This window comes from Pelodiscus sinensis, chromosome 30 (genome assembly GCF_049634645.1).
Source record: "Pelodiscus sinensis isolate JC-2024 chromosome 30, ASM4963464v1, whole genome shotgun sequence".
Lineage (NCBI taxonomy): Eukaryota > Metazoa > Chordata > Testudines > Trionychidae > Pelodiscus > Pelodiscus sinensis.
The window spans coordinates 2,924,317-2,951,308 of NC_134740.1; the positions used below are offsets into that span (position 1 = coordinate 2,924,317).

The 26,992-nt window shown below is 47.9% G+C and overlaps 2 protein-coding genes across 2 annotated transcripts; both read right to left on the bottom strand.

Moving 5' to 3' along the window:
• Positions 1–8,845: 8,845 nt before the first annotated feature.
• LOC102451217 (olfactory receptor 10A7-like) lies at positions 8,846–9,874 on the bottom strand. The gene has a single exon (XM_014568875.2). The coding sequence runs from the start codon at positions 9,872–9,874 to the stop codon at positions 8,846–8,848; it is 1,029 nt and encodes a 342-aa protein (XP_014424361.2).
• Positions 9,875–16,407: 6,533 nt separating this feature from the next.
• LOC102451459 (olfactory receptor 10A7-like) lies at positions 16,408–23,350 on the bottom strand. Its single transcript, XM_075911904.1, has 2 exons — positions 22,417–23,350; positions 16,408–16,493 (listed from the first exon to the last, which is right to left on the bottom strand). The coding sequence occupies exons 1-2, from the start codon at positions 23,348–23,350 to the stop codon at positions 16,408–16,410; spliced, it is 1,020 nt and encodes a 339-aa protein (XP_075768019.1).
• Between the last annotated feature and the right edge of the window lie 3,642 nt (positions 23,351–26,992).

The window sequence follows — 26,992 nt, forward strand, 5'->3', positions numbered from 1 at the left end:
TTACCTGCCCTGTGGGCGGGTGGCGTATGTGTGCACCCGTTGCAAGGAGCTCCTGACCCTCAGAGACCGAGTTCGGGCTTTGGAGGTCAGGGTGGCTGAACTGGAGGAGCTAAGGGAGGTAGAGAGATATGTTGATGAGACTTTCCGGGACACTGTAGTACTGTCCCCACCTCCAGTCTGAGAGCCCCAGTGCTCTTAAGGAGGATGAAAGTCTCAAGGGAACAGAACATTCAATGGGAGCAGAGGGAAACCATCCCGTAGTTGGAACCCTCCTCCCAGAGGATGTTGCGGTATCCTCTCGCACTGAGGATACCTCTGAGGGGGAGGGAATACCAGTTAGGAAGAGGCAGGTGTTAGTAGTGGGTGATTCGATCGTTAGAAACATAGATAGCTGGGTTTGTGATGACCGGGAGAACCGTATGGTCACTTGCCTGCCTGGTGCGAAGGTTGCGGATCTCTCCAGGCATCTAGACAGACTTATGTGTAGTGCTGGGGAGGAGCCGGTGGTCGTGGTACATGTAGGTACCAAAGATGTAGGGAAGGGTAGGAGAGATGTCCTGGAGGCCAAATTTAGGCTGCTAGGAAAGAGACTGAAATCCAGGACCTCTATGGGTACGTCTAGACGACCGCGTTTTGTCGACAGTATCTGTCGACAAAACTTCTGTCGACAAAGCGCATCCAGACTACGGAAGCTATAGACGAAACTTTTTGCTTTGTCGACAGAGCGCGTCCAGGATGCTCTGTCGAAAGAAGAAAGTACCCGGAACTCCTTTGCCAGGTCACAGTGGCAGCATGTACTTCCTGGTGCTGCTGCCTGCACTTTGCTAAAAGGAACACACCCCCCCGACTAGCCCTTGCTCTGCTGCTGCAGCTGCCTAGAGGGATAGCAAAGGTTCTGCAGTACCTGTGTGGAGTGCCCTGCTTCCTGGCACAGCACAGCAGTGTGGGTTTTTTTGTTGGAAAGTTTTTCCTAACCTTCGTTTACCATGGAGCGAGAGCTTCCCCTGGCCAGGCGCTGGCCCCACTCCACGGTGCTTCAAATGCTGCTGCAACTGCATGAGATGATCATGCTGTTAATGCCTGGTCCGGAACCTGAGCCCAGACGGGAGCCGCTCCTTCAGGATGCAGCAGCCTACACCACTCCCCCCAACCTCCCGTCAACCACCGCGTTGAGCTGGTGGTGGTGGGGGGGAGGGGTGTCTGCTTCTTCCTCGAGATCTTCCCCCTCTCCCCCAGTCCCGGGCTGGGTGGGTGCCCGAGAACCGCCCTCCACCTCCTTGCGTAGGAGTCCAGGCCTGCTCCCGGCTAGAAAAACTTCCTGCCTCCGGACTTTTTCCCGGACAGGCGATGTTGGAGGAGGGAAACAAGTACGGACGGGTGGGACCGGCTCGTAATGGAGCAGTGGGATGATCAGGCTTGGCTCCAAAACTTTAGGATGCGGAAATCCACCTTCCTGGAGCTTTGCAACTGGCTTGCCTCCACGCTGCAACGAGAGGACACCCACCTGCGCCCTGCCATCCCGCTGGAGAAGAGGGTAGCTATTGCCCTCTGGAAGCTGGCCACTCCTGATAGCTACCGGTCAGTGGGACACCAGTTTGGTGTGGGGAGATCAACTGTTGGTGCTGTGTTGATGGAAGTAAGTCCCTTGGGGATGGGGGGAGGGCAGTCCGTAAGGGGACTGTAACCAAAAAAGGGTGGGTGGGGGGCAATGGAGGGGAGGTGGTGGAGGGCTCCTGTGGCTTACACCATCATACTACTAGGAGCAATCACTGGGGGGAGGGGTGTTGGCAAAGGACTTAGGAAACCCCTCTTACTTCATACTCTGTGTTTGTTTGTATGTGTCTATTTTTGCAGGTGGTGAGGGTCATCAACTCAGAGCTGCTGAATCGGATTGTCCGCCTCGGAGACCTAGACACGATCATGGCTGGTTTTGCAGGGCTGGGATTCCCAAACCGCGGAGGAGCGCCCGATAGAACGCACATTCCCATCCGTGCCCCACCCCATCGAGCCGCCCGGTTTATCAACAGGAAAGGGTACTTTTCCATGGTGCTGCAGGCCCTGGTTGACCACCGTGGACTATTTACGGACCTGTGTGTGGGGTGGTCGGGCCGGGCACATGATGCTCGGATCTTCCACAATTCACACCTGTACGAAAGGCTGCAGACAGTAACCTTCTTCCCCCAGCGAACCTCTGCTATTGGGGACGTAGGGATGCCGGTCTGCATTGTGGCCGATGAGGCGTACCCCCTCATGCCCTGGCTTATGAAGCCATACACAGGGCATCTGACCCCGAGCAAGGAAGTGTTTAATGCGCACCTGACACGCGCCCGTTTACAGGTAGAATGCGCATTTGGCCGGTTGAAGGGAAGGTTTAGGTGTCTGCTAACTCGCCTTGACATGGGGGAACACAATATCCCAGAGGTGGTGGCAGCATGTTGCATCCTCCACAACCTGGTGGAGAGCAAAGGGGAGGCCTTCCTCCCAGGTTGGGGGCCAATGGCTGAAGTGGAGGGCAGGTGGTTTGCGCAGCCTCGGACAGCTGCCGTTGGCCAAGCCCATCCGGCGGGGGTTCGCATCCGGGAGGCTCTGCATGAGCGCTTCTCAGCTGGAGCCCTATGACTCCCCAAGGTATCCCCAATGGGGTCTGTGGGCCTTCCCCCCCCATCACAAAACCTTCCCTCCCACAATCCATCCCTGCATCAGCCTCTGAAAAGTTAAGGCGCACACACCATGTTAAACTTCAAAAATATGTTTATAAACGAGTAATGGTAGAAATTTATATCTGTAATACAAAATAGAATTCTTCGACAACAGTGAAAAATAAAGTTCTTTTTTTAACTAATAACATGTGTTTATTACTGAGGTAGTAGGGGGGATTTCAACCTGGAGGGAGGGAGGATGGATTTCCAACATGGAGGGAGGGAGGGCAGACACCTTAAGAGTAATGGCGGCCTTGCCCGGGCCACAAGGCTTTGCCATCCCTGGTCCGTGGACCCAGTCATCCTCGGGCTCGAGTGGGGGCTGATAATGACTCTTCCCTAGCAGTGGGGGGGAGGGGCAGGGCTGGAGGGGTGGCAGGGGCTGAGGGAGAGGAAGGGGTGGCAGGGGCGGAGGGAGAAGAAGGGGGATCAGAGGGGGCTTGGGAGGAGGACGGGGGTCAGAGGGGGCTGGAGCTGGATGGGCAGGAGGAGTCCCCAGGGGGAGAGGACCTGGCACAGCCAGGGACTCCCTGACGGTGGCACACATACTCCGCCACTCTGGGAGGAAGTCCTGCAGCAGGCAAGTATGCCACCGAGCCTCCTCCCTCGCTCTTTCTGCCATGGTGTCGTGCATGCTGGCCACGGTCCTTTCCATTTTTTCCATGGCCTCCACATGCCGCTTTAGGAGGTCATTGTAGGTCCTCCAATGCCTGCGGGTGCTGTGGGACCGGGTGGGTGGTGGCACAGGGGTTGAGCGGCGGACAGCAGCAGCAGGTCCGGCTGTGGAGAAGAAGAGGGAGAACCGATCAGTGTTAGCAATTCACACACAAGTCCATACAACAAGGGATGGGAATCTTGTTACTGGTAGGCCACGTCTGGACCCGTTGTGGCTAGGACAAGGTCCACCTCCACCCCCTGGATCCTCCCACCCTCCACTGTGGCTGTCCAGGCCAGCTCAGTGTGCAGCCACAGTAGGACAGGGGCCTGCTGCACCTTGGGTCTCCCATGCCCCCCACCCACATACCCACCACCTGCCCGCCTGCTTGTACATGCACAGAGAGATGCAAGCTGTCCAGGAGGGAGGACCAAGATGTGAACACTGCTCTGCATCCTCTCTGCTCCCACCTCCCCTGTTCTGTGTCTGCACTCACCTGATGTTCCTTCTTCAGCGTCGGACGGTGCCTGCGAGGCTTCCCCTGAATCTGGGACAGGCTGCAGACTCAGGGTCAGGGTGTCCTCCGTCTGCTCCTGTGCCGCCTCCTCCTCAACATCTTCCATGGGGACCTCCTGCTGGCTATGCTGCACCGATGCAGACATTTATTCCTGGCCTCCCAGGATGCGGTCCAGTTCTTAATAGTAGGTGCAGTGCACTGGGGCTGCACCTGACGCCGAGCTCTGCTCTCGCGCCTTCATCTATCCCTGGCGAAGTTCCTTAACTTTTGCACGGACTTGCTGTAGTGTCCGTGGGTGGTGCCCTTTATCGGCCAGCCCCTGAGCCATGCGGCCATAGATGCTGGCATTCCTGCGCCGGGTGTGCAGGGCCTGGATGGCTTCTTCCTCCCCCCACAGTTCAAGCAGGGTCGGGACCTCTGTCCCTGACCAGGCTGGGGCTCTTCTTTTGTCGCCTGTGGTCACCAGGGCTGGCTCCCTCGAAGGTCCTTGGGGGCCTCGTGGCGCTGGAGCTGCACACATGGCCACGTGCAGGTGACGCTGGGAGAGCTCTGAGCTGACAGGATCTCTCTGTGGCCAGCTTCCTGCCACCATGCCTGCCAGGGATGTCTGTGCCTTTAAAACATGGCTACAGACAGGACCAAGAAGAGGTTTTTCCTAAAGAAGGACTCTCCAGCAGGGGGCTTCCCTGGAGGTCTCCTTCTGTCGAGAAAAGAAACCCCTGCGTCCAGACTACCCTTTTGTCGACAGAACTCTGTCGACAAAGACGTTATGCCTCGTAAAATGAGGTTTACCAGCATCGACAAAACTGCTGAGTTCTGTCGACGTTATGTCGACAGAACTCAGCGGCAGTGTAGACGCTGGTATAGTTTTGTCGACAAAAGTCCACTTTTGTCGACAAAACTAGGTAGTCTAGACACGCCCTATGGTGGCATTCTCGGAAATGCTTCCAGTTCCACGCGCAGGGCCAGGTAGGCAGGCAGAGCTTCAGAGTCTCAATGCGTGGATGAGACGATGGTGTAGGGAAGAGGGGTTTGGCTTTATTAGGAACTGGGGACACTTTTGGGAGAGGGGGAGCCTATACAGGAAGGATGGGCTCCACCTAAACCAGGGTGGAACCAGACAGCTGGCAGTAAACATTAATAAGGCCGTAGAGCAGTTTTTAAACTAAGAGATGGGGGAAAGCCGATTGGTGCGGAGATGCACGTAAATCGGAGGGAGACTTCTCTTAGAGGAGAATCCATTGATAGAGAATCTCTAAGCTGTAGTCAGAAAGAGAGGAGGGGAGAGGGCAAACCATGGGCCAGAGCAGACAAACAACCGCATACAAAGGAATCCAATGCATCAGGGAAGGGCAGACAAATAACCAGTGGCAAATTTCTAAAGTGCTTGTACACAAATGCTAGGAGTCTGACTAATAAGATGGGTGAACTAGAGTACCTCGTATTAAATGAGGAGATTGATGTAATAGGCATCAGTGAAACCTGGTGGAATGAGGAAAATCTGTGGGACACAATCATCCTGGGATATAAAATATATAGAAAGGACAGAGCAGGCTGGGTGGGTGGCGGAGTGGCACTGTATGTGAAAGATAATGTAGAATCAAAGGAAATAAAAATATTAAGTGAATCAACATGTTCAATAGAATCGCTATGGATAGTAATTCCATGCTCCAATAATAAGAAATTAGCAGTAGGGATATATTACCGACCACCTGACCAGGACAGCGATACTGACATTGAAATGCTGAGGGAGATTAGAGAGGCTACCAAAATAAAGAACTCTATAATAATGGGGGATTTTAATTACCCCCATATTGACTGGATACATGTCACCTCAGGAAGAGAAGCAGAGAGAAAATTTCTCAATGGCTTAAATGCCTGCTTCTTGGAGCAGCTGGTGCAGGAACCCACAAGGGGAGAGGCAATTCTCAATTTAGTCCTGAGTGGAGTGCAGGATCAGGTCCAGGATATAACCGTTACCGGACCGCTTGGCAATAGTGACCATAATATAATAACATTCAACATTCCTGTGGTGGGAAGAACACCTCAGCAGTCCAGCACCCTGGCATTTAATTTCAAAAAGGGGAATTACACAAAAATGAGGAGGTTAGTTAAACAGAAATTAAAAGGCACAGTGACTAGAGCCAAATCCCTGAAAGCTGCATGGAAACTTTTTAAAGACACCATAATAGAGGCCCAACTTAAATGTATACCCCAAATTAAAAAACATAGCAAGAGACCTAAAAAAGAGTCACCGTGGCTTAACCACCATGTAAAAGAAGCAGCGAGGGACAAAAAGGTATCTTTTAAGAAGTGGAAGTCCAATCCTAGTGAGATAAATAGAAAGGAACATAAACACTGTCAAATCAAGTGTAAAAATGTAATAAGAAAAGCAAAAAAAGATTTTGAGGAACAGCTAGCCAAAAACTCAAAAAGAAATAACAAAATGTTTAAGTACATTAGAAGCAGGAAGCCTGCTGAAAAGCCTGTGGGTCCCCTAGATGATCGAGCTATAAAAGGAGCAATCAAGGACGATAAAGCCATTGCGGAGAAACTAAATGATTTCTTTGCTTCAGTCTTCACGGCTGAGGACGTTGGGGAGATTCCTGAATCTGCACCGTCCTTTGTGGGTGATGAATCTGAGGAACTGTCCCGGATTGAAGTGTCATTAGAGGAGGTTTTGGAACAAATAGAAAAACTTAATGTTAACAAATCTCCGGGACCGGATGGCATTCATCCAAGGGTTCTAAAAGAACTAAAATGGGAAATTGCTGAGCTATTATCTGTAGTTTGTAACCTATCCTTTAAATCAGCTTCCATACCTAATGACTGGAAAGTAGCCAACGTGACACCAATATTTAAAAAGGGCTCTAGAGGCGATCCTGGCAATTACAGACCAGTAAGTCTAACTTCAGTACCGGGCAAATTAGTCGAAAAAATAGTAAAGAATAAAATTGTGAAGCATGTAGAAGAGCATAATTTATTGGACAAAAGTCAACATGGTTTCTGTAAAGGGAAATCCTGTCTTACTAATCTGTTTGAGTTCTTTGAAGGGGTTAACAAACATGCAGACAAGGGGGATCCAGTAGATATAGTATACTTGGATTTTCAGAAAGCCTTTGACAAGGTCCCTCACCAAAGGCTCTTGTGTAAATTACATGGCCATGGGATCAGAGGGAAGGTCCTTTCTTGGATTGAGAACTGGTTAAAAGACAGGAAACAAAGGGTAGGAATAAATGGTAAATTTTCAGATTGGAGAGGGGTAACTAGTGGTGTACCCCAAGGGTCAGTCCTGGGACCAATCCTTTTCAACTTATTCATAAATGATCTGGATAAAGGGGTAAGCAGTGAGGTGGTAAAGTTTGCGGATGATACAAAACTGTTTAGGATAGTCAAGACAGAAGCAGACTGTGAGGGACTCGAAGATCTCACCAAACTGAGTGATTGGGCAACAAAATGGCAAATGAAATTTAATGTGGATAAATGTAAAGTAATGCACATCGGGAAAAATAACCCCAACTATATGTACAGTATGATGGGGGCTAATCTGGCTACGACAAATCAGGAAAGTTTGGTCATTATGGAACACTACTGTCCCTACTCTCAGTCCCCTCCCTTTACTTATTATGGAAACTAGTCGCATTCTGGGCCCATCCTATTGTCCTGGCACAACCAAACCCTGCTTTTGGTTTTCAGTTATGATCAGACTGTGCTGCCTACTGAATTGGGTGTGTCTTACCATTGCAAAGGAGTTCTTGAACAAATGGACTCAGACAGAAGGGTGGACTCATAGACGAACCGATGCATTTATTTAAAAAAACCTTCATTTTCTACCATTTTCAGTGACATTTTATTCAAAACCATTCTCCAGATGATGGGCTAACGGCCTCCAGACATCGTTTCCAAAAGGAGCGTCCTTTTTTTAACAATCTCAATGCCATTTTGGGTAGCAATGAACAAACAAAATCAATTGCAAGTTCATCTTAAAGGACTTAAAGTTGCATACTTTTTGGAGCAATACTTCTGAAAGTTTGAGGGGCCTTTTGGCCCTCATTTCTAATTTCCACCTCACTGAAAATGGACCAAACATTTTCAACGCAACAACGGTCAGACCAAAGGTCCATCCAGCCCAGTGTACTGTCTGCTGACAGTGGCCAATGCCAAGTGCACAAGAAGGAGGGAACACAATAAAGAACCCTCACGTAATCCCTCCCCGTAATCCATTTCCTGAGAAACAGAGGCTAGGGACACCATTCCTACCCAGCCTGACTAATAGCCATTGATGGACCTAACCTCCAGGAATATATCTAGCTCTTTTCTGAACCCTGTGAAAATGCCAGTCTTCACCACCTCCTCTGGCAAGGAGTTCCACAGGTTGACTGTGTGCTGCATGGATAAAACCTTCCTTTTCTTTGTTTTAAACCTGCTGCCTATTCATTTCATTTGGTTCATTCTTATATTGTGGGAAAAAGTAAATAACTTTTCCTTATTCACTTTTTCCACACCAGTTATGATTTTATAGACCTCTCTCATACCCCCCTTCGTCTCCTAGTTTCTAAGCTGAAAAGTCCCAATCTTTTTAATCTCTCCTCATATGGGACCCATTCCAAACACCTCATCATTTTTGTTCCCTTTTTTCGAACCTTTTCTAATGCCAAGAGATCTTTTTTGAGGCAACCACATCAAGATGTGGATGTACCATCATTTTATACAGAAACAATAAAATATTTTCTGTCTTACTTTTTATCCATCTTTTACTAATTCCAAACATTCAGTTGGCTTTTTGGACTGCTGCTTCATACGGAGTGGATGTTTTCCGAGAACTCTCCACCATGACTTCAAGATCTCTCTCTTGAGTAGTTGTAGCCAAATTAGTCCCCATCCTATTGTATGTATACAGTTTGGTGCATTTCATTTTGCACTTTTGGGACACACCTTCACCCGCATCTCGGCATTCTGTTGATGTCACAGGACCTACTCTGGATTTCGACTGCTGGACAACTGATCTGACAACAAGATCTGGACTCCGATTGTTTTTTGGGAAAGAATAGTGTTTCTTTTCAGCCCACCCCCAAAAAATCTCCACAGCGCCCCTTTCACCTCTTTGTTCCTCAGGCTGTAGATGACGGGGTTGAGAATGGGGGTGACAGTTGTGTACAGCAGAGCAATCACTTTGTTGCTCTCCAGAGAGGTCGTGGACTTGGGTCGTAAATAGATCAGGCCACTGGCGCCATAATACAGCATCACCACAATGAGGTGGGAGGAGCAGGTAGAGAAGGCCTTCTGCCGGCCTTCAGCCGAGGCCATTTTGAAAATGGTTAAGATAATAACAATGTAGGAAAGAAGAATGAGACAAAATGGAATGAAGTTGCACAGCATGGTAATCGTAAACAACTGCAGTTCGAATAAGGAGGTATCCGTGCAAGCCAGCGTAATCAACGGGGTGACGTCACAGAAGAAATAATTGATCTGGTTGGACCCACAAAAGGGGAAGGTGAAAACCCAGATTGTCTGTACGAGGGACACGATGGTACCATAGATCCAGGAGAGAACAGTTAAGGCCAAGCACACCCTCCTGTTCATGATGTGGTGGTACCTCAGCGGGTGGCATATGGCCACGTAGCGGTCGTAGGCCATACAGGCCAGAAGGAAGCACTCGGAGATCCCAAAGAAGAACAGGAAGAATAGTTGGGCTGCGCATCCTATGTAGGAAATGCTCTTGACTTCTGAAAGGAAGTTCACCAGCATCTGGGGGATGGTGACCGAGATGTACCAGATCTCCAGGAAGGATAAGACCCGGAGAAAGAAATACATGGGGGTGTGGAGAGCTGGGTCCATAGTGATGAGAATGATGAGGATATTCCCCAGCACTGTAAGGATATAAATGACCAGATAGATGAAGAAGAGAGGCACTTCCAGCTCTGGATGGTTGGGTAATCCCTGTAGAATGAATTCCGTCACCGTAGTGAGGTTCCCCTCTCTTACTTCTGCAACATATTTCATCTGTGGGAGACAATAAATATAGACTAGGGAAAATTAATAGGCAGCAGGTTTTAAACAAACAAAAAGAATATTTCTTCACGCAGTGCAGAACCAATCTGTGGAACTCCTTGCCACAGGATGTTGGGAAGTCCAAGACTTTCATAGGGTTCAAAACAGAACTAAATAAATGCATGGAGGTTAGGTCCATCAATGCTTATTAGCCAGGATGGGTAGGGATGGTGTCTCTAGCCTTTGTTTGTCTGGAAATGGGCAACAGATGAGAGATCACATAAGGATTCTTAACTCTATTAATTCCCTCTGGGGCATCTGGCATTGGCCACTGTGGGCAGACAGGACACCGGGCTGGATGAACCTTTGATCTGACCCAGTCTGACTACCCTTATGTTCTTATACGTTGTAATGTGGCCTTCGGAATTGATAATGATGTAACTTTGCAGCCCGTTTATTTGCCTGGGAATAGATTTTTATGTTTTGTATTTTCCCTTTTTTGTTTCAACATCTACAAAACCCAAATGGCTGTGTCTTCCTACCGTGTGCAAACGATGGACGAAAACACCGTGGGCTGCTTTGGCCTACTCCCGGTGTGGCTACTGCACAGTTAGAAAAGACAAGGAATGGGTTAAAATATTGCTGGGTAGGGTGAGACCTTGATAGGCGGAAAGTAAAGTACTTTCCTCAGACAAGGCCAAACAGGTAGTTGGGAAGAGCGAGGTCTAGGGAGGGAAGTATAAGATACACTAAATCATAGGTTCATAGAATCCTAGAACTGGAAGAGACCACGAGAGGTCAAGTCCAGTCCCCTGCCATCATGGACCAAGCACCATCTAGAGCATCCCTGATAGATGTCTAGCCAACCTGCTCTTCAGTATCTCAAACGATGGAGATACCACAACCTCCTTAGGCAATTTATTCCAGTGTTTAACGACCCGGACAATTAGGAAGATTTTCCTAATGTCCAACCGAAATCTCCCTTGCTGCATCTTAAGCCCATTGCTTCTTGTTCTATCCTCAGAGGCCAAGGAGAACAATTTTTCTCCCTCTTCCTTGTGAAACCCTTTTAGATACTTGAAAACCACTGTCACATCCTCTCTGTCTTCTCCTTTGGAAACTAAACAAGTCTGTCAGCTGACGGTCAGGGCTGTGTGTGTGTGTGTGTGTGTGTGTGCTGAGAAAAGGTTTAACGTCCGTGACTTTACTGCTAGGACCGGGGTCCCATCGCAGAGGGCAGCCAACAGGCTGACAGACGCCCCTGTTTTTAGGAAGAGCTTATTACATCTCAGATTTTAGCTGCTAGGATACAGGATCCCTTCGCAGCGGGCAGTCTATGGAAGACTGAGAGATGCCCCAACGGATCTGTCACCTGGGAGTGACACGATCCAAACGCCCAAGCTCCTCCTATACCTGTCCCTTATGACCAGCTGAAGTTCTTTTAAATTGTGCTTGGTTCTGTTACAGCAACTGAAGAAGTCAGGTTAAAAACTTAAACAGTTACAGGTTTATTTAAAAAAAACCTTATAAAAGCATATGGTTACAATGGCTATTGCTCTCTTTCTTAACTGCTAGCAAATATAGATCTTAAAAATGGTTACAAAGAAAATAAAGATAGAAAATAGAAATAATGGTACCAAGTGACAGCTTAATCTTTAAAGAGCTCTAAGTCTATGTATACACTTAAGACAAAGGACCACGTCCAGGTATAATTTTTACCCCCTTCTGTGCCTCTCAACTCCAGCGGGTCAAGCCAGGACCGGTCGCTCAACTCCTAGGAAATACGAATACGAGGTGGGCATCCTCATGGAACCTTGGGAGGTCAAACACCTAACCCGACCAGCAGATAGATGGTAGATTGACACTCAGAGTAAATGTGCTGCTGGACCCATCTATATACCCCTGGGGACCCATATCCTCTTTCTTATATAAGATGCTAAATTGTACTGGTCCGTTTTGTGGCGCCAGTTCTTACAAGGGAGTTTCAACTTAATTTACACTTGCAAGAGAGATAACTAAATTGTGAGTATTGGACATATTTTTACTGGGCGAGAGATTCCTCCCCCTGCGCACGGCTGTGTGTTCGTATCAATATGGGTTTTAGTGAAGGGCACTCCTCGGCAGCCTCTTGGTCAGCAATTGGCGTATCTCTGTTTACAGCCATTCACGGTCAAAGCAGCCTGGGCCTTCTGTTCTGTGTGCCCTGCATGCTCCAGGCAAGCAAAAATGGATGTTACAAGCGGGGGTTCCTGTCTGGCTACAAAGTCCCACTCTTTGTCTTCCCTCCTCGCTCATGTTCTCTAGACCTTTAATCATTCTTGTTGCTTTTTTCTGGACCTTGTCCAATTTCCCCAAATCTTTCTTGAAATGTGATGCCCAGAGCCAGATACAGTCCTCTGTCGGAAGCCTAAGGAGCGCAGAGCGGAGCGGAAGAATGACTTCTCGTGTCTTGCTCACAACACTCCCATTAATGCACTCCAGAATCAAATTTGCTTTTTTTGCAACAGCGTCACACTGTTGACTCCTATTTAGCTTGTGGTCCACGATAACCCCTAGATCTCTTTCTGCTGTACTCCTTCCGAGACAGTCACTCGACAGTCTGCTACATAGTCCTGTTTTTTGTTTCAGCTACACCAGACTAACACGGCTACATTTCTATTACTATACTACCCATTCTCTGTGTGTGAGACTGATTAGGTTACTTCCAAAACCCCCACCTGCATTGGCTGGCCTCTCTGTATTCTCTGTCTCATGGGGTGGGAGGGAATTGCTCCCCAAAATCCAGATTGTGTGGAACAGAGAGAAAGGCTCAAGGGCAGACCAACAGAAACACAGAGAACACACAAACGGACCAATGGAAAGACAGATAAGCCAGTAGGTAGGTAGAGCCAGCATCGCATTGATCTGTTGGTCAATTTCATAAAATGTTTTCAATTTTATCCTTTCTCATTCCTTTCAAACTCCCACCTTTTCTCCTGCTAGATCCAAGAGCCTTGATTGTTGACTATTCATGAGAAATTGACTCCAGGGTCTTCTAATTGGCATCCCACTGAGACATCCCTCCCCAACCCTGGGGGCGCAGATCAGCAAAGCTGCTTTGAAGTAGATGGAAATAAAGTGATTTGCACAAGGAATATTTCCTGCCTCAGAGAATGAGAAAGGATAGGATGGAGAGCCTAAAAAAATCAAGTTACCCTATTTACATGACAGATGGAATTTTAATGCACCTAACAGCTGTAGGTGAAAATTCCGGGCGGATGGGAACAGTGTTTCTCATCTTTTTGACTGTGTCTCCAGCTATAAAAATGGATATTTGATAAGTAAAAATAATCAGTAGAGCTGTGAAGCTAATTTCAGCAATAGTTACAGTACTCGTTGAGTTCCTGCAACTGAGCATTCAAAGGGACATTTTTATCATTGAATGAAAGACCTCCCAAAGTAACTGCTGACCATTCAATTCAAAAGGAATTGATCATGGTATAATCACAGACAGCTCAAAGCCCATTTTGAGTCTTTGTGGTTTTTTATTTCCTTTGTAAAGAACAGGCTAATAGAAAACTTGAGAGAGGACAAAAGAGAGGTAAACAGTCTGATTTGGTTTTTTGGGGGAAGGGAATTTAAAGATCTAAAGTCTGAAGAAATGTCCAGTGTCCTGGATAAGATAAAGAAATGTACCAACTGTGTTTAGACAAGTCGAGGAAAGCTAATAAAAATAGACTTGGGTGAAAATCTTTAGAGGAATGTTTGCATCAAAAATGTGTATGTGAGAAAGTCTAAATATTTAGGTGGAATGTTCCTATTTTGTCTAAAATTTCAATAGGAAATTGATAAGGAAAACAAGAAAGCCAAAATGAAATGTTTAAGCCTTCTTAGGAAAAAACTCAACAGCACCTTTATGGAAATGAAACATCTGAGAATCTTTTATTTCAGGAGGGGAAAAATGGAAGTTTTAACATTCCGACCTGACTGGGGATAAAACCAAAATTTTGAAATCAGGGAATTACTCGTGGGAAATGTTCAGACCACTTTGGAAAACACTGCGAGGGATGGTGTTGATTCTTAAGTGCCATTGTAATAATGGCCAAGAACTCTGTGCTTGTTTGAGCACGGAATGGTTCAATTTCGAATTCTCCCATGAACAGTTTTTCAGATACAAAAGCGATCGGTGAGGGAGGTTGGCCCCATTTGAGTGGACATTGCCACACTCTCTCCCCTATCATTTATACAGCACCGTGCACCTTAAGATCTTTCTAAAGATCCTGTCAGTTGTGTCCATATCAGACTGTGGTAGGTTGGTTACCCTACTTCTGCAGATGAAGAAATGAAGAGAGAGAAAAAGGAAGGGTGATTCTTGTCTAAGGTGGCTCTTAAAGGAAGCCGGCATGCCCTGGTGGGGGACACAGCTCGGAGATGAGTTGGCTGGGGGCTCGGGCAGTGTTGGTTTTCAAGCATCTATGTAGCAGGTTCCCTGCCTGCTCAGCCAACCCTGGGGATCTGGTGACCAAGCAACATGGTCCTGGTTATCTCAGTCAAGCGAGATACTTGAGCTGGCGGCCAGCATGGTGGCTATACCCCCAGACCCGAGCTCATATGGAATGAACCCTGTTTGATTTTGCTCCCTGCTGAGTTGCATTGCTGCTTGGACACTTTTTCTTTCCTTATTTGCCTTGATCAGGAACACATTTTGCAATGCTATGGACAAAAAAGACCAAAGTAGCGAAGACATTGCATTTCCAATCTAGTTCTACTCTTTCCCAATCTGTCTTTTGGAAGATTTTTCCTTTGCTCACCGGAGGTGGCTAAGGGCAAGAATTTGCAAAGACGGGCAACCATTGAATACGCGCTTAGAATTTCTTCAGGGCGGATCCTTTTGTTTTTTTCTCTTAAGGGCTCCTGGACCAAATTTACAATCACATGAAGCCCGGATCGCATGGCTCTGTCTATACCCAAGTGCCGTGTCATGGATCTGAGTGTCCTCTATGTCCCTGTGTAGATCCTTCCGTTTTCTGCTATCTTTTGTAAGCTGTCCTGGGTTTCTATCCTTACCCAGTTGCAGAATCCACAGCTGCGTTGGGGCACCAGAAAATTTGGGGCACCGCTGGGTTTAAATGTCCACCCACCCGTCTCTTCCTATCCCCATTCTGTGGCTCAGGTTTCTCTAGAGAGGATCTGGTTAACGTCAAAGTGGGAAAGCCGGCCAGAGCAATTAGATTGGACATTAGGAAAAAGTTCCTGACAGTCAGGGTGTTTAAACACTGAAATAAGTTGCCTAGGGAGGTTGTGGAATCTCCATCTCTGGAGATATTTAAGAGCAGATTAGATAAATGTCTATCAGGGATGGTCTAGATGGTCCTGGGTCCTGCCACAGGGGCAGGGGACTGGACTCGATGACCTCTCGTGGTCCCTTCCAGTCCTAGTGTTCTATGATTCTATCATCTATTCTGGGAAAGAGCCATTCAGGTGGTAACGAAGCCAATTTACGGATGTTTCCCCAACCCAGGTGTAGACTACCTGTTTCTAAAAAGTACTGCGATTGTAACCCACACACCTACTGTAGGTGACTGTTCCATGGAGTGGCGTTTAGACCACTTACAGCAAGAGATAAGAGCAAGGGAACGCTACAGCCGAAATTGAGAACCGGCTGTCTTTATAGCTCATGCTGTAGTAGCGCCTACCCTCAGTTCCACACGTCCTAGTTCAAATCCACCCTGTGTAAGTTATATAGTATTTGATAGGACCTACATTTCTAATTTGTTCTAAAAATGTTTCATTGATGAAGTGCTGAAGATTATAAAATCATCATCTGGCATTTAGGGCCCTGTAAAATCTAAGGGCTACCCTATCTACAGGCAGGATGATTGTGTTGGGGTAGGTCCTACATTGGGTATGGGGCTGGATGTGATGACTCCTGAGGTCTCCTCCAACCCTAGGAGTCTATGATCATTCAAGTAACAAGAGCAAAACCAAAATGCTCTTCTGTATGTTTTAACCTCGGGCCAGGAAACTTTTAACGGCACCAGGAAAGTTACCGTACTGGAGCGAAAACAAGTTCCTCCTACCTTCAGCTCCTTTGTCTCAGCGTTCTGGAGGACGAATGTGCTGGTTTCTAAGAGGGACTATTTAAGTCCTTCATGTGTTTCTAAGGATGGGATTAAGCTACCAGCTCTGGGCACCCCACACACCTGGGAATCCCAGTGGCTCCTCATTGTCTCTCTCTGATTGGGTCACAAACATCTGTAGCATGATTGTGGATGAAACCTTCTGTCTTTATTCTCTTATGGGTATTGGGGCCTAATTTTCAATCCCATTAAGGCCAGGTCACATGGCTTTGTTTATATCCCAGCACCTTGAAGTAGATGTTGATGTCATTTTTCTCCTTTATGTGGCACTGGTGAGGCCACATCGGGAGGACTGTGTCCAGTTCTGGGCCCCGCACTACAGAAAGGATGTAGACGCATTGGAGAGGGTCCAGCAGAGGGCAACCAAAAGGATGAGTTGGCTGGAACACATGACCTATGAGTAGAGGCTGAGGGATTTGGGCTTTTTTAGTCTGCACAAGAGAAGAGTGAGGGTGGATTTGGTAGCAGACTTTTGTGCAAAAAAGCCCCGATCGCCATTTTCGTGATTGGTACTTTTTTGCGGAAAACAAATCTCAGCTGTCTACACTGGCCCTTTGGCGCAAACGTTTTGCGCAAAAGGGACCTTTGCCCAAATGGGTGCAGCATAGTATTTCCACAAAAAGCACTGATTTCTTACAGTAGGAAGTCAGTGCTCTTGCGGAAATTCAAGCAGCCAGCGTAGAGAGTTGGCAACTTTTTCCGGAAAAGCGGCTGATTTTCCGGAAAACCTGGCCAGTCTAGACACAGCCCAAGTGTAGACACAGCTGACAGGACAGCGGCATGTATCAATGCTCTCTCTTCTCTTTTCCATCCCTGTTCAGATTTTTTCCATCCAGGTGCAGAATAAGTTTTATGTGCAGCAAGACATGGGCAGGTGTGGACCATCAGGAAACACACAAACCTGGTGTCAAGTCAATGGAAGGGTAACACAGCCTCAAAAAAGTATCTTTAAGTGCCAGCTACAGAGTCATGGACTTCAGGCAGGCTACACAATCTTAAAGCTCAATGTGGAATTCCCCCTCCTCCCATTGTAAACCAGCTGTTAGTACACCCTGAAGAACCAAGCTGTGAATGTGGCACTGAGAAAAATATCTGGGGGGAGTTTGTGTTTGGAATGACATTGCCAGTGCTTTTCTGAAGGTTCCGTGAATATCACCTGGCTACTAATGGACTCTCTTTTTCTCCTTTTTGTTTTCTGCTCTCTCTTTCATAATGGTGGGGGAAAAGCCCCAAAATGAAAGTTAGTGTCATTTATTATCTTCAGCTGCTCCCAATCTTTTCATTTTTAGAGAAAATTGTTCTGTACTTTATCATCTATTATTGATATTTTCTGCCATTTTCTGAAAAAAAATACTTAAAAAAAAGTTGAGAACCATGTCTAGCAGAGTACCATGTACGTCAAGTTCTTCGAACAGCGCGGGCAGCGCGTTTAAGGCTATTTCCAACTTACGACCAAATGGAGTTACGACCAGGTGTTGGGAATGTAACCCGTGCGTAAGTTGGGCACTGCCCATATGGGGGATGGGGTTGGGTTTGGTGGAACTCCAGGTAGAGGGTGGGGTAGCAGGCATCAGGGTAGGGGGATGGGAGGTTTAGGGGACCTAGGGCAAGAGTTAGGAGGTGCAGGAGTAAAGGAGTGGAGGGGCAAAGACTCAGGAAAGGGGTGAGGGAGTTCAGGGCAGGGGGTGAGTCTCAGGAGACAGGGAAGGCAGTGGTTGGATCAGGCCAGGGGGTAGGGTAGGCGCACACAGAGTAGGGGTGGGGATGCAGGAGTCAGGCAGGGGCTGGGAAATGTGTTTGTGCTCAGGACGATGGGTGGAATGAGAGCAGGGGGGTGGGAGGTATGAGGGGCAGGGATGTGGGTGCAGGACTCAGGGTAGGGGTTGGGTGTGGGGGACTCATGGCAGCAGGTAGGGTACAGGAGCCCTGCCAGAGACAAAGGGTACGTCTACACTACAGCGCTAGTTCGAACTAACTTAGTTCGAATTAGTTAATTCGAACTAAGCTAGTTCGAACTAACGCATCTAGAACTAAAAACTAGTTCGAACTAGCGTTTTGCTAGTTCGAACTAGTAAGTCCACATTGAGTGGACTCTGAACAGGGCTTAATGATGGCCGGAAGCAGTGCCGGCAGGGCATAAAAGGAGGACTTAGAGCATGGAGATACTGTCTCAGGCTAGCCGAGGGCTGCGCTTAAAGGGTCCCGACCCCCACCCCGGACACACAGTTCTAAGGGGTGCCCCGCTTGCAAAGAAGTTCTGGCTTGGAGTGCCCTGAGTGCCCACACTGGGCACATCACACCACTCGGCCATCAGCCCGGCTGCACTTGCCGCAGGCTGCCATCTGGGGAGAGGGAGTAATTGGGGGGCTGCAGGAGAGCTTCCACCCCCAGAAGCCCGCAGAGCCAGCCCAGTCCTCCCCATCGGGGGCTCGTACCCCATTCCTCCCTCACCTCCTTCCACTTGCCCTTCCCTAGCCCCCCTTCTTCTTGATGTACAAAATAAAGATAACGTTTCTTCCAACATTGACTCTGTCTTTATTGAAAAAAACTGGGGGAGACTGGGAAAAGGAGGTGGGAGAGGGGAAGAGAAAGGCTGGGAGAGGGGAGGGCAACTAACATGATCAGGGGTTGGGAACAGGTCCCAGATGAAGAGAGGCTACAGAGACTGGGACTGTTCAGCTTAGAAAAGAGGAGACGGAGGGGGGACAGGATAGAGGTCTGTAAAAGCAGGGGTTGGGTGGAGAGGGTGCATTCAGAAAAGTTCTTCATGAGTTCCCATAAAGAAGGACTAGAGGACACCAAAGGAAAGGAATGGGTAGCAGGCTTGAAACTAGTAAGAGAAAGTTGTTCTTGACAAAGCAAATAGTTAACCTGTGGAACTCCTTGCTGCAGGAGGCTGTGAAGGCTACAACTAGAACAGAGTTTAAAGGAAAGTGAGATCAAGTCATGGAGGTTGGGTCCATGGAGTCCTATTAGCCAGAGGGTAGGAGTGGTGTCCCTGCCCAAAGTTTGTGGAAGGCTGGAGAGGGATGGCACGAGACAAATGGCTTGGTCATTGTCTTCGGTCCATCCCCTCCAGGGTCCCTAGGGTTGGCCGCTGTGGGCAGACAGGCTACTGGGCTAGATGGACCTTTGGTCTGACCCAGGACGGCCATTGTAAGCTCAGGGCTCAGTGTCGGGGGTCTCAGTGGACCCCCTTGATTTTCATGCACACCTGCTCCTGGGTGGCCAGGCTGGCAGCTCTCCTGCCCTAGACGGCCACTTTCCTGTGCCTAGTGCGGAGATCGTGGACAAGGTCCACGATGTCCGCACTAGTCAGGAAGATGCCCGCCTCTTGCGGTCCAGGGCAAGCTCCCGGGAGCCGCCAGCCTGGTCCCGGGAAGAGGGGGTGGGCTGGGGGGCATCGGGTGGGTGGCTCTGTGCCGTGCCAGGTGCAGGGTCTGCTAGCTGGGTGCTGGCAGGCTTGCACCTGGCACGGGCACCGTAGCCAGCCCGTGCCCCTTTAAGGGGTCCGGGGCCGGGAGGGGGGCATAGAGTTTCCCTGGTGTTGGCCAGAGTGGCCACCAGGGAAACCTGGGGAGGGCTAGCCTCCCACTAGTTCGAACTAAAGGGCTACACAGCCCTTAGTTCGAACTAGCTAGTTCGAACTAGGCGTTAGTCCTCGTAAAATGAGGTTTACCTAGTTCGAACTAAGCGCTCCGCTAGTTCGATTCAAATTCGAACTAGCGGAGCGCTAGTGTAGCGCATAGGAAAGTTAGTTCGAACTAACGTCCGTTAGTTCGAACTAACTTTCTAGTGTAGACATACCCAAAGAAAGTGGGGGGCTTTGGGCAGGGGGTTCAGGAATCAGGGCACATGGGGATTATCAGCTGTGTTCCCTCCCTCTGGGGCACTTGGCATTGGCCACGGTCGGCCAACAGGACACTTTGGTCTGACCCCGTTAGGCCGTTCTGATGTCCAGGGTGTGGGGGGCACAGGGCAGGGAGCTGGGTAGTTGTGGGGAGCTTCCAAGAGCTCCTCCAGTGGGCACCAGCGTTCAGCTCTAGCAGGGGGCCGGGGAAGGTGAGTTTGGCCAGAGGTTTTGGGGCAGCAGGACCGCTTACCTGTAGCTGGTGGCCTGCAACATGGAGAGCCTCGACCCCTGCTGGAGACTCTCTTACTGGTGTGGCTGCCCCATTGTAGTCTGCAGGATAATGGTCCCGTACGCGAGTCACCTCCCTGTGGTCATTATGGAGCATGACTGTCCCGGCTCTCAGCCCCCTCATTTTACTTATTATGGAAACCAGTCGCATTCCGGGCCCATCCGATTGTCCTGGCACAACCAAACCCTGCCCTTGCTTTTCAGTTACAACCCGAGGGAGCTGCCGACCGGGTTGGGTGGTCCTGTCTGTTACCATTTCGGAGGACTTCTTGAGCAAATGAACCCACAGACGGATGGGGGGCCTCACAGATGGACAGATGCATTTTCTAAAACAGAGAGTATTCATCTTCATTTTCTTTAATTTTCAGTGATATTTTATTCAAAACCATTCTCCAAATGATTGGCTTACACACACACACACACACACACACACACACACTCTCTCTCTCTCTCTCTCTCTCTCTCTCTGTCTGTCTGTCTGTCTGTCTGTCTGTCTGTCTGTCTGTCTGTCTTCCATCCATCCATCCATCCATCCATCCATCCATCCAAAAGGAGCTTTTTCTTTTTAAACACACTCTGTCTGTCTGTCTGTCTTCCATCCATCCATCCATCCATCCAAAAGGAGCTTTTTCTTTTTAAACAATTTCATTGCCATTTTGAGCTGGAATGAAAAAAAAAAATCCATGCTGAGATTTGGGATTTTTTTCTCTGTGTTCAAAGCAGCAGCCTTTTTGGGGCAATATTTCTGAAAGTTTGAATAGTGATAGAAATGTAGCCGTGTTAGTCTGGGGTAGCTGAAGCAAAATGCAGGACAATGTAGCACTTTAAAGACTAACAAGATGGTTTATTAGATGATGAGCTTTCGTGGGAAGTGGGTCTGGCCCACGAAAGCTCATCATCTAATAAACCATCTTGTTAGTCTTTAAAGTGCTACATTGCCCTGCATTTTGCTGATAGTTTGAAGGCCTTTTTTTGGCCACATTTCTAATTTCCACCCAACCAAAAACTGACAAAACATTTCCAATATAAGAACATAAGAACAGCCAGACTGGGTCAAACCAAAGGTCCTTCTACTCTAGTATCCTGTCTGCCAACAGTGGCCAATTCCAGGTGCCCTAGAGGGAGGGAACACAATAGGTAAACCTCATGTGATCTCTCCCTGTCACCCATTTCCAGACAAACAGAGGCTAGGGACGCCATTCCTACCCATCCTGGCTAATAGCCATTGACACACCTAACCTCCATGCATCTATCTAGCTCTTTCCTGAACCCTGTGAAAATCCCTGTCTTCACCACCTCCTCTGGCAAGGAGTTCCACAGGTTGACTGCGCTGAGTGAAGAAAAACTTCCTTTTGTTTGTTTTAAACCCACTGTCTATTCATTTCATTTGGTTCATTCTTATATTGTGGGAATAAGTAAATAGCTTTTTCTTATTCACTTTTTCCACACCAGTCAAGAGTTTATAGACCTCTCGCATATCCCCCTTCCTCTCCTCGGGTATGTCTACACTACCCTGCTAGTTCCACGAGGCGTACAGATAGTTCGGAATGGCTTGCTAGTTCGAACTATCTAGCCCATGCCGCGTGTAGCCGCGCGGCACGGGGTTCGAACAAGCCGGCATTTAAAAATGGCACCGGCCGGCTTATGCAAATGAAGCCCGGGAAATTCAAATCCCGGGCTTCATTTGCACGTTCGGTATGCATACATTACCCTGCTAGTTCGAACTAGCGGGGTAGTGTAGACATACCCCTCTTTTCTAAGCTGAAAAGTCCCAATCTTTTTAATCTCTCTTCAAATGGGAACCATTCCAAACCCCTCATCATTTTTGTTCCCGTTTTCTGAACCATTTCCAATGCCAATATATCTTTTTTGAGATGAGGTGACCACAACCGTATGCAGTATTGAAGATGTGGGTATAGCAGGGTTTTATACAGAGGCAATAAGATATTCTCTGTCTTATTCGCTATCCCTTTTTTATTAACTCCTAACATTCTGTTCACTGTTTTGCTTTTTGACCGCCACTGCACACCGAGTGGTTGTTTTCAGAGAACTCTCCACCATGACTCCAAGATCTCTCTTGAGTAGATGTAGCCAAATTAGTCCCCATTCTTTTGTATGTATACAGTTTGGTATGTTTCGTTTTGCCCTTTTGGGACACACCTTCACCCGCATCTCGGAATTCTGTTGATGTCACAGGACCTACTCTGGATTTTGACTGCTGGACATCTCATCTGACAACAAGACCCAGACCCTGATTGTTTTCTGTGAGAGAGTAGATTATCTTCTCAGCCCACCCCCGAAAAGTCTCCACAGCGCCCCTTTCACCTCCTTGTTCCTCAGGCTGTAGATGACGGGGTTGAGAATGGGGGTGAAGGTCGTGTACACTAGAGCGAGTACTTTGTTGCTTTCCAGAGAGGTCATGGACTTGGGTCTTAAGTAGATCAGGCAACTGCTGCCGTAGTACAACGTCACCACAATGAGGTGGGAGGAGCAGGTGGAGAAGGCCTTTTGTCGGCCTTCAGCCGAGGCCATCTTTAAAATGGTGGAGATGATAACAACGTAGGAGACAAGGATGAGACAAAATGGAGTGAAGTTGCACAGCATGGTAATCGTAAACAATTGCAGTTCGTACAAGGAGGTGTCGGTGCAAGCCAGCTTAATCAACGGGGGGATGTCACAGAAGAAATAATTGATCTGGTTGGACCCACAGAAGGGCAAGGTGAAAACCCAGATGGTCTGTATGAGTGACAGCACGTTACCACCGAACCAGGAGACAACGGTCAAGGCCAGGCAGACCCTTTTGTTCATGATGAGGTGGTACCTCAGCGGGTGGCATATGGCCGCATAGCGGTCGTAGGCCATGGAGGCCAGAAGGAAGCACTCGGAGATCCCAAGGAAGAGCAGGAAGAACATTTGGGCTGCGCACCCCGTGTAGGAAATGGTCCGGTCCTTTGAGAGAAAGTTCACCAGCATCCGGGGGACGGTGACCGAGATGTATCCAATCTCCAGGAAGGATAAGACCCGGAGAAAGAAGTACATGGGGGTGTGGAGAGCTGGGTCCATGGTGATAAGGATGATGAGGATGTTCCCCATCACGGTAACAATATAAAAAACCAGATAAATGAAGAAGAGAGGCACTTCCAGCTCCTGGTGGTTGGGCAATCCCAGTAGAATGAATTCCGTCACCGTGGTGACGTTCCCCTTTCTTTCTTCTGCCACATATTGCATCTGTGGGAAACAATAAATATAGTCTAGGGGTCACCAAGTTAATAGGCAGCAGGTTTTAAACCGACAAAAGGAAGCATGCTGCACAGAGCCAACCTGTGGAACTCCTTGCCAAAGGATGGTTTAAAGGCCAGGACTTTAACAGGGTTTAAAAGATAAGTGAATAAATGCATGGAGGTTAGACCCATCAACACTTATTCACCAGGTTTGGTAGGAATGGTGTCCCTAGCCTCTGTTTGTCTGTACATGGGCGATAAGGACACCACCGTGCCTTGCTCAGTACTTGATAACTCCCTGTTCTTTTCATTTTCTCTGGAGCACCTGGCATTGGCCACTGTCGGCAGACAGGACACTGGGCTGGATAGACCTTTGGTCTGAACCAGTTTGGCCTTTTTTTGTGGAACGAGGAGTACAGGTAATTCGGACTAGGAAGCCTAATCCGAACTACCTAGTTCGTGCCGCGTGTAGCTGCGGGCACGGAGTCCGCACTAGCGGACATTTAAAAATGGTGGTGCCCGGCAACATGCAAATGAAGCCTGGGAAATTGAAATCCCGGGCTTCATTTGCAACTTCGGTTGCCTACATTAACCACCCTAGTTCGAACTAGGGTGGTAGTGTAGACATACCCTAAGAAATTGAGAGCTTGGCTAAAAAACAACCCCTTGCTCTCTCTTTGTCCTTCCATGTAATACCTTTCCAAAGGCTCACCCAAAGCCAAGAGGGGCAAATTCTTCCTTTACCTTGCGAATCACCCTTAGAATCACAGATTCATAGAACACGAGAACTGGAAGGGACTTCTAGAGGTCATAGAGTACAGACCCCTGCCCTCCCGGCAAGACCCAGCACCATCTAGACAATCCCTGACCGGTGTCTATATAATCTGTTCTTAAATATTTCCAGTGATGGAGATTTCACAACCCCCCAAGGAAACTTATTCCAGTGTTTGACCACCCTGACAGGTAGGAATTTTTACCTAATATCCAACCGAAACCTCCCTTGCTGCAGTTTAAGCCCATTGCTTCTTGTCCTATCATGAGAGGCCAAGATGAACAATTTTTCTCCCTCCTCTTTGTCACACCCTTTTAGATTCTTGAAAACCACTATCCTGTCCCCTCTGTCTCCTCTTTTCCAAACTAAACAAGCCCATTTCTTTCAGCCTTCCCTCATAGTTCATGTGTTCTAGACCTTTCATCATTCTTTTTGCTCTTCTCTGGACCTTCTCCAATTTCTCCACATCTTTCTTGAAACGTGGTGCTCTGAACTGGACACAATACTTCTACTGAGGCCTAATCAGGATAGAGTAGAGCGGAAGAATGACTTCTCATGTCTTGCTCACAACACTCTCATTAATGCATTCCAGAATCAAGTTTCCTTTTTTTACAGCAGTGTCACACTGTTGACTTGTGTTTAGCTTGTGGTCTACTATGACCCCTAGATTCCGCTCTGCAGGACTCCTTCCTAAACAGTCACCTCTCATTCTGTATGTGTGAGACTGACTAGGTTCCCTCCAAACCCCCAACCTGTGTTGACTGGCCTCTATTCTCTGTCTGACGGGGGAAAATCACTCTCCAAAGTGGATTCTTCTCACTGTAAATTTCTGGATTGTGTGGAACAGACAGAAAGGCTCGAGGGCAGACCAACTGAAACACGGACAACTCGCACGCAGACCAGTGGAAAGACAGATAAGCCAGTAGGTAGACTGACCAACAGATCAATGCGTTGGTGGCTTTATTTCATAAAATGTTTTCAATTTTATCCTCTTTCCCATTCCTTTCAACCTCCCACCTTTTCTCCTGCTACATCCAGGAGCTTGATTGTTGAGTTTTTCATGAGACATTGACTCCAGGATCTTCTAATTGGCATCCCGCTGAGACATCCCTCCCCCATCCCAGGGGGCGCAGATGAGCAAAGCTGCCTTGAAGTAAACTGAACGAAACTGATTTGTAAAAGGAATATTTCCTGCCTCTCTCGGAGAATAAGGAAGGATAGGACAGAGATCCTGAAAAAAATCAAGCTCCTCTTTCCACATGACAGATGGAATTTTAATGCGCAAAACAGCTGTAGATGATGGACACGGTGTTTCTCGTTTTTTGACTGTCTCCAGCTCTAAAAAGGATCTTGATTTTTACTTATCACTCAGCAGAGCTGTGAAGCTAATTCCAGCAATAGTTACAGTACTCGTTGAATTCCTGCAATGGACCATTCAAAGTGACATTTTTATCGTGGAATGAAAGACCTTCCAAAATACCTTTTGACCATTCAAATCAAATGGTATTGATTATGGTATAATCACATATGGATCAAAGCCCATTTTGAGTCTTTGATTTTTTATTTCCTTTGTAAAGAACAGGCTAATAGAAAACTTGAGAGAGTACAAAAGAGAGGTAAACAGTCTGATTTGGTTTTTTGGGGGGAAGAGAATTTAAAGATCTAAAGTCTGAAGAAATGTCCAGTGTCCTGGATAAGACTCTAAGGAAAAGTACCAATTGTGTTTAGAAAAGCAGAAGAAAACTAATAAAAACAGACCTGGGTGAAAAATTTTAGAGGAATGTTTGCATCAAAAAAATGCAGATGTGAGAGAGTCTAAATATTTAGCTGTAATGTTCCTATTTTGTCCAAATTTTCAATAGGAAATCGACAAAAATAATTCAGCCGAAATGAAATGTTTAAGCCTTCTTAGGAAAAAAACTCAACAACACCTTTTCCTGATGGAAATGAAACATCTGAAAATCTTTTATTTCACGAGGGGGAAAATGGAAATTTTAACTTGCAGACCTGATTGGGGATGAAACCAAAATTTTGAAATCTGGGAATTGCTCATGAGAAATGTTCAGAACACATCGGCAAAGGCTGGGAGGGATGGTTTTGATTCTTAATTGCAATTGTAATAATGGCCAAGAACTCGGTGCTTGTTTGAGCCCGGAATGGTTCAATTTCAAATTGTCCCATGAGCAGTTCTGCAGATACAAAAGCGATCGTTTAGGTAAGATGTCCTCATTAGATTGGACGTTTCCACACTCTCTCTCCTATCATTTATACAGCACCGTGCACCTAAAGATCTTTCTAAAGATCCTGTCAGTTGTGTCCATCTCAGGCTGAGGTAGGTTGGTATTTACCCTACTTCTGCAGATGAAGAAATGGAGAGAGCGAAAATGAGGGGTGATTTTCATCCAGGGTGGCACTTAAAAGAAGCCGGCATGCCCTGATGGGACACACGGCTCAGATGTGTTGACTGGGGGCTCGGGCAGTGTTGGTTTTCATGCATCCATGTAGCAGGGTCCCTGCCTCCTCAGCCAACCCCGGGGATCTGGTGACCAAGCAACGTGGTCCTGGTTGCCAAGCAACGTGGTCCTGGTGGCCAGGCAACATCGTCCTCATCTCAGGCAACCTCGGTACTTGGGCAGCCGGCCAGCACGGTGGCTGCACCCCCAGGCCTGAGCTCCCCCCATACACCACAGCCTGCTGCCCGAAACTCTCCAACTGACGAATGTCCTGACCTTAGCCCACCCCACATCTCTTTGCCCTGCCGCCTGCTCCTCCACCGCCTCTCCTAAGCTGTCCTATTCCTCCCAACCCCCTGCCCTGACTCCTATACTCATGTACCTACCACATCTCAACCCCCTACCCAGAGCTCCTCCCCCACTT

Bases quoted from the DNA above. Each gene is read 5' to 3' on its own strand.
- LOC102451217 (XM_014568875.2), bottom strand. From the start codon at position 9,874: ATGAAATATGTTGCAGAAGTAAGAGAGGGGAACCTCACTACGGTGACG.
- LOC102451459 (XM_075911904.1), bottom strand. From the start codon at position 23,350: ATGCAATATGTGGCAGAAGAAAGAAAGGGGAACGTCACCACGGTGACG. The intron at 16,494-22,416 runs GTGGGCTGAGAA...TCCGCAAAAAAG, and splicing joins GCTGTGGAGACTTTTCGGGG to TACCAATCACGAAAATGGCG.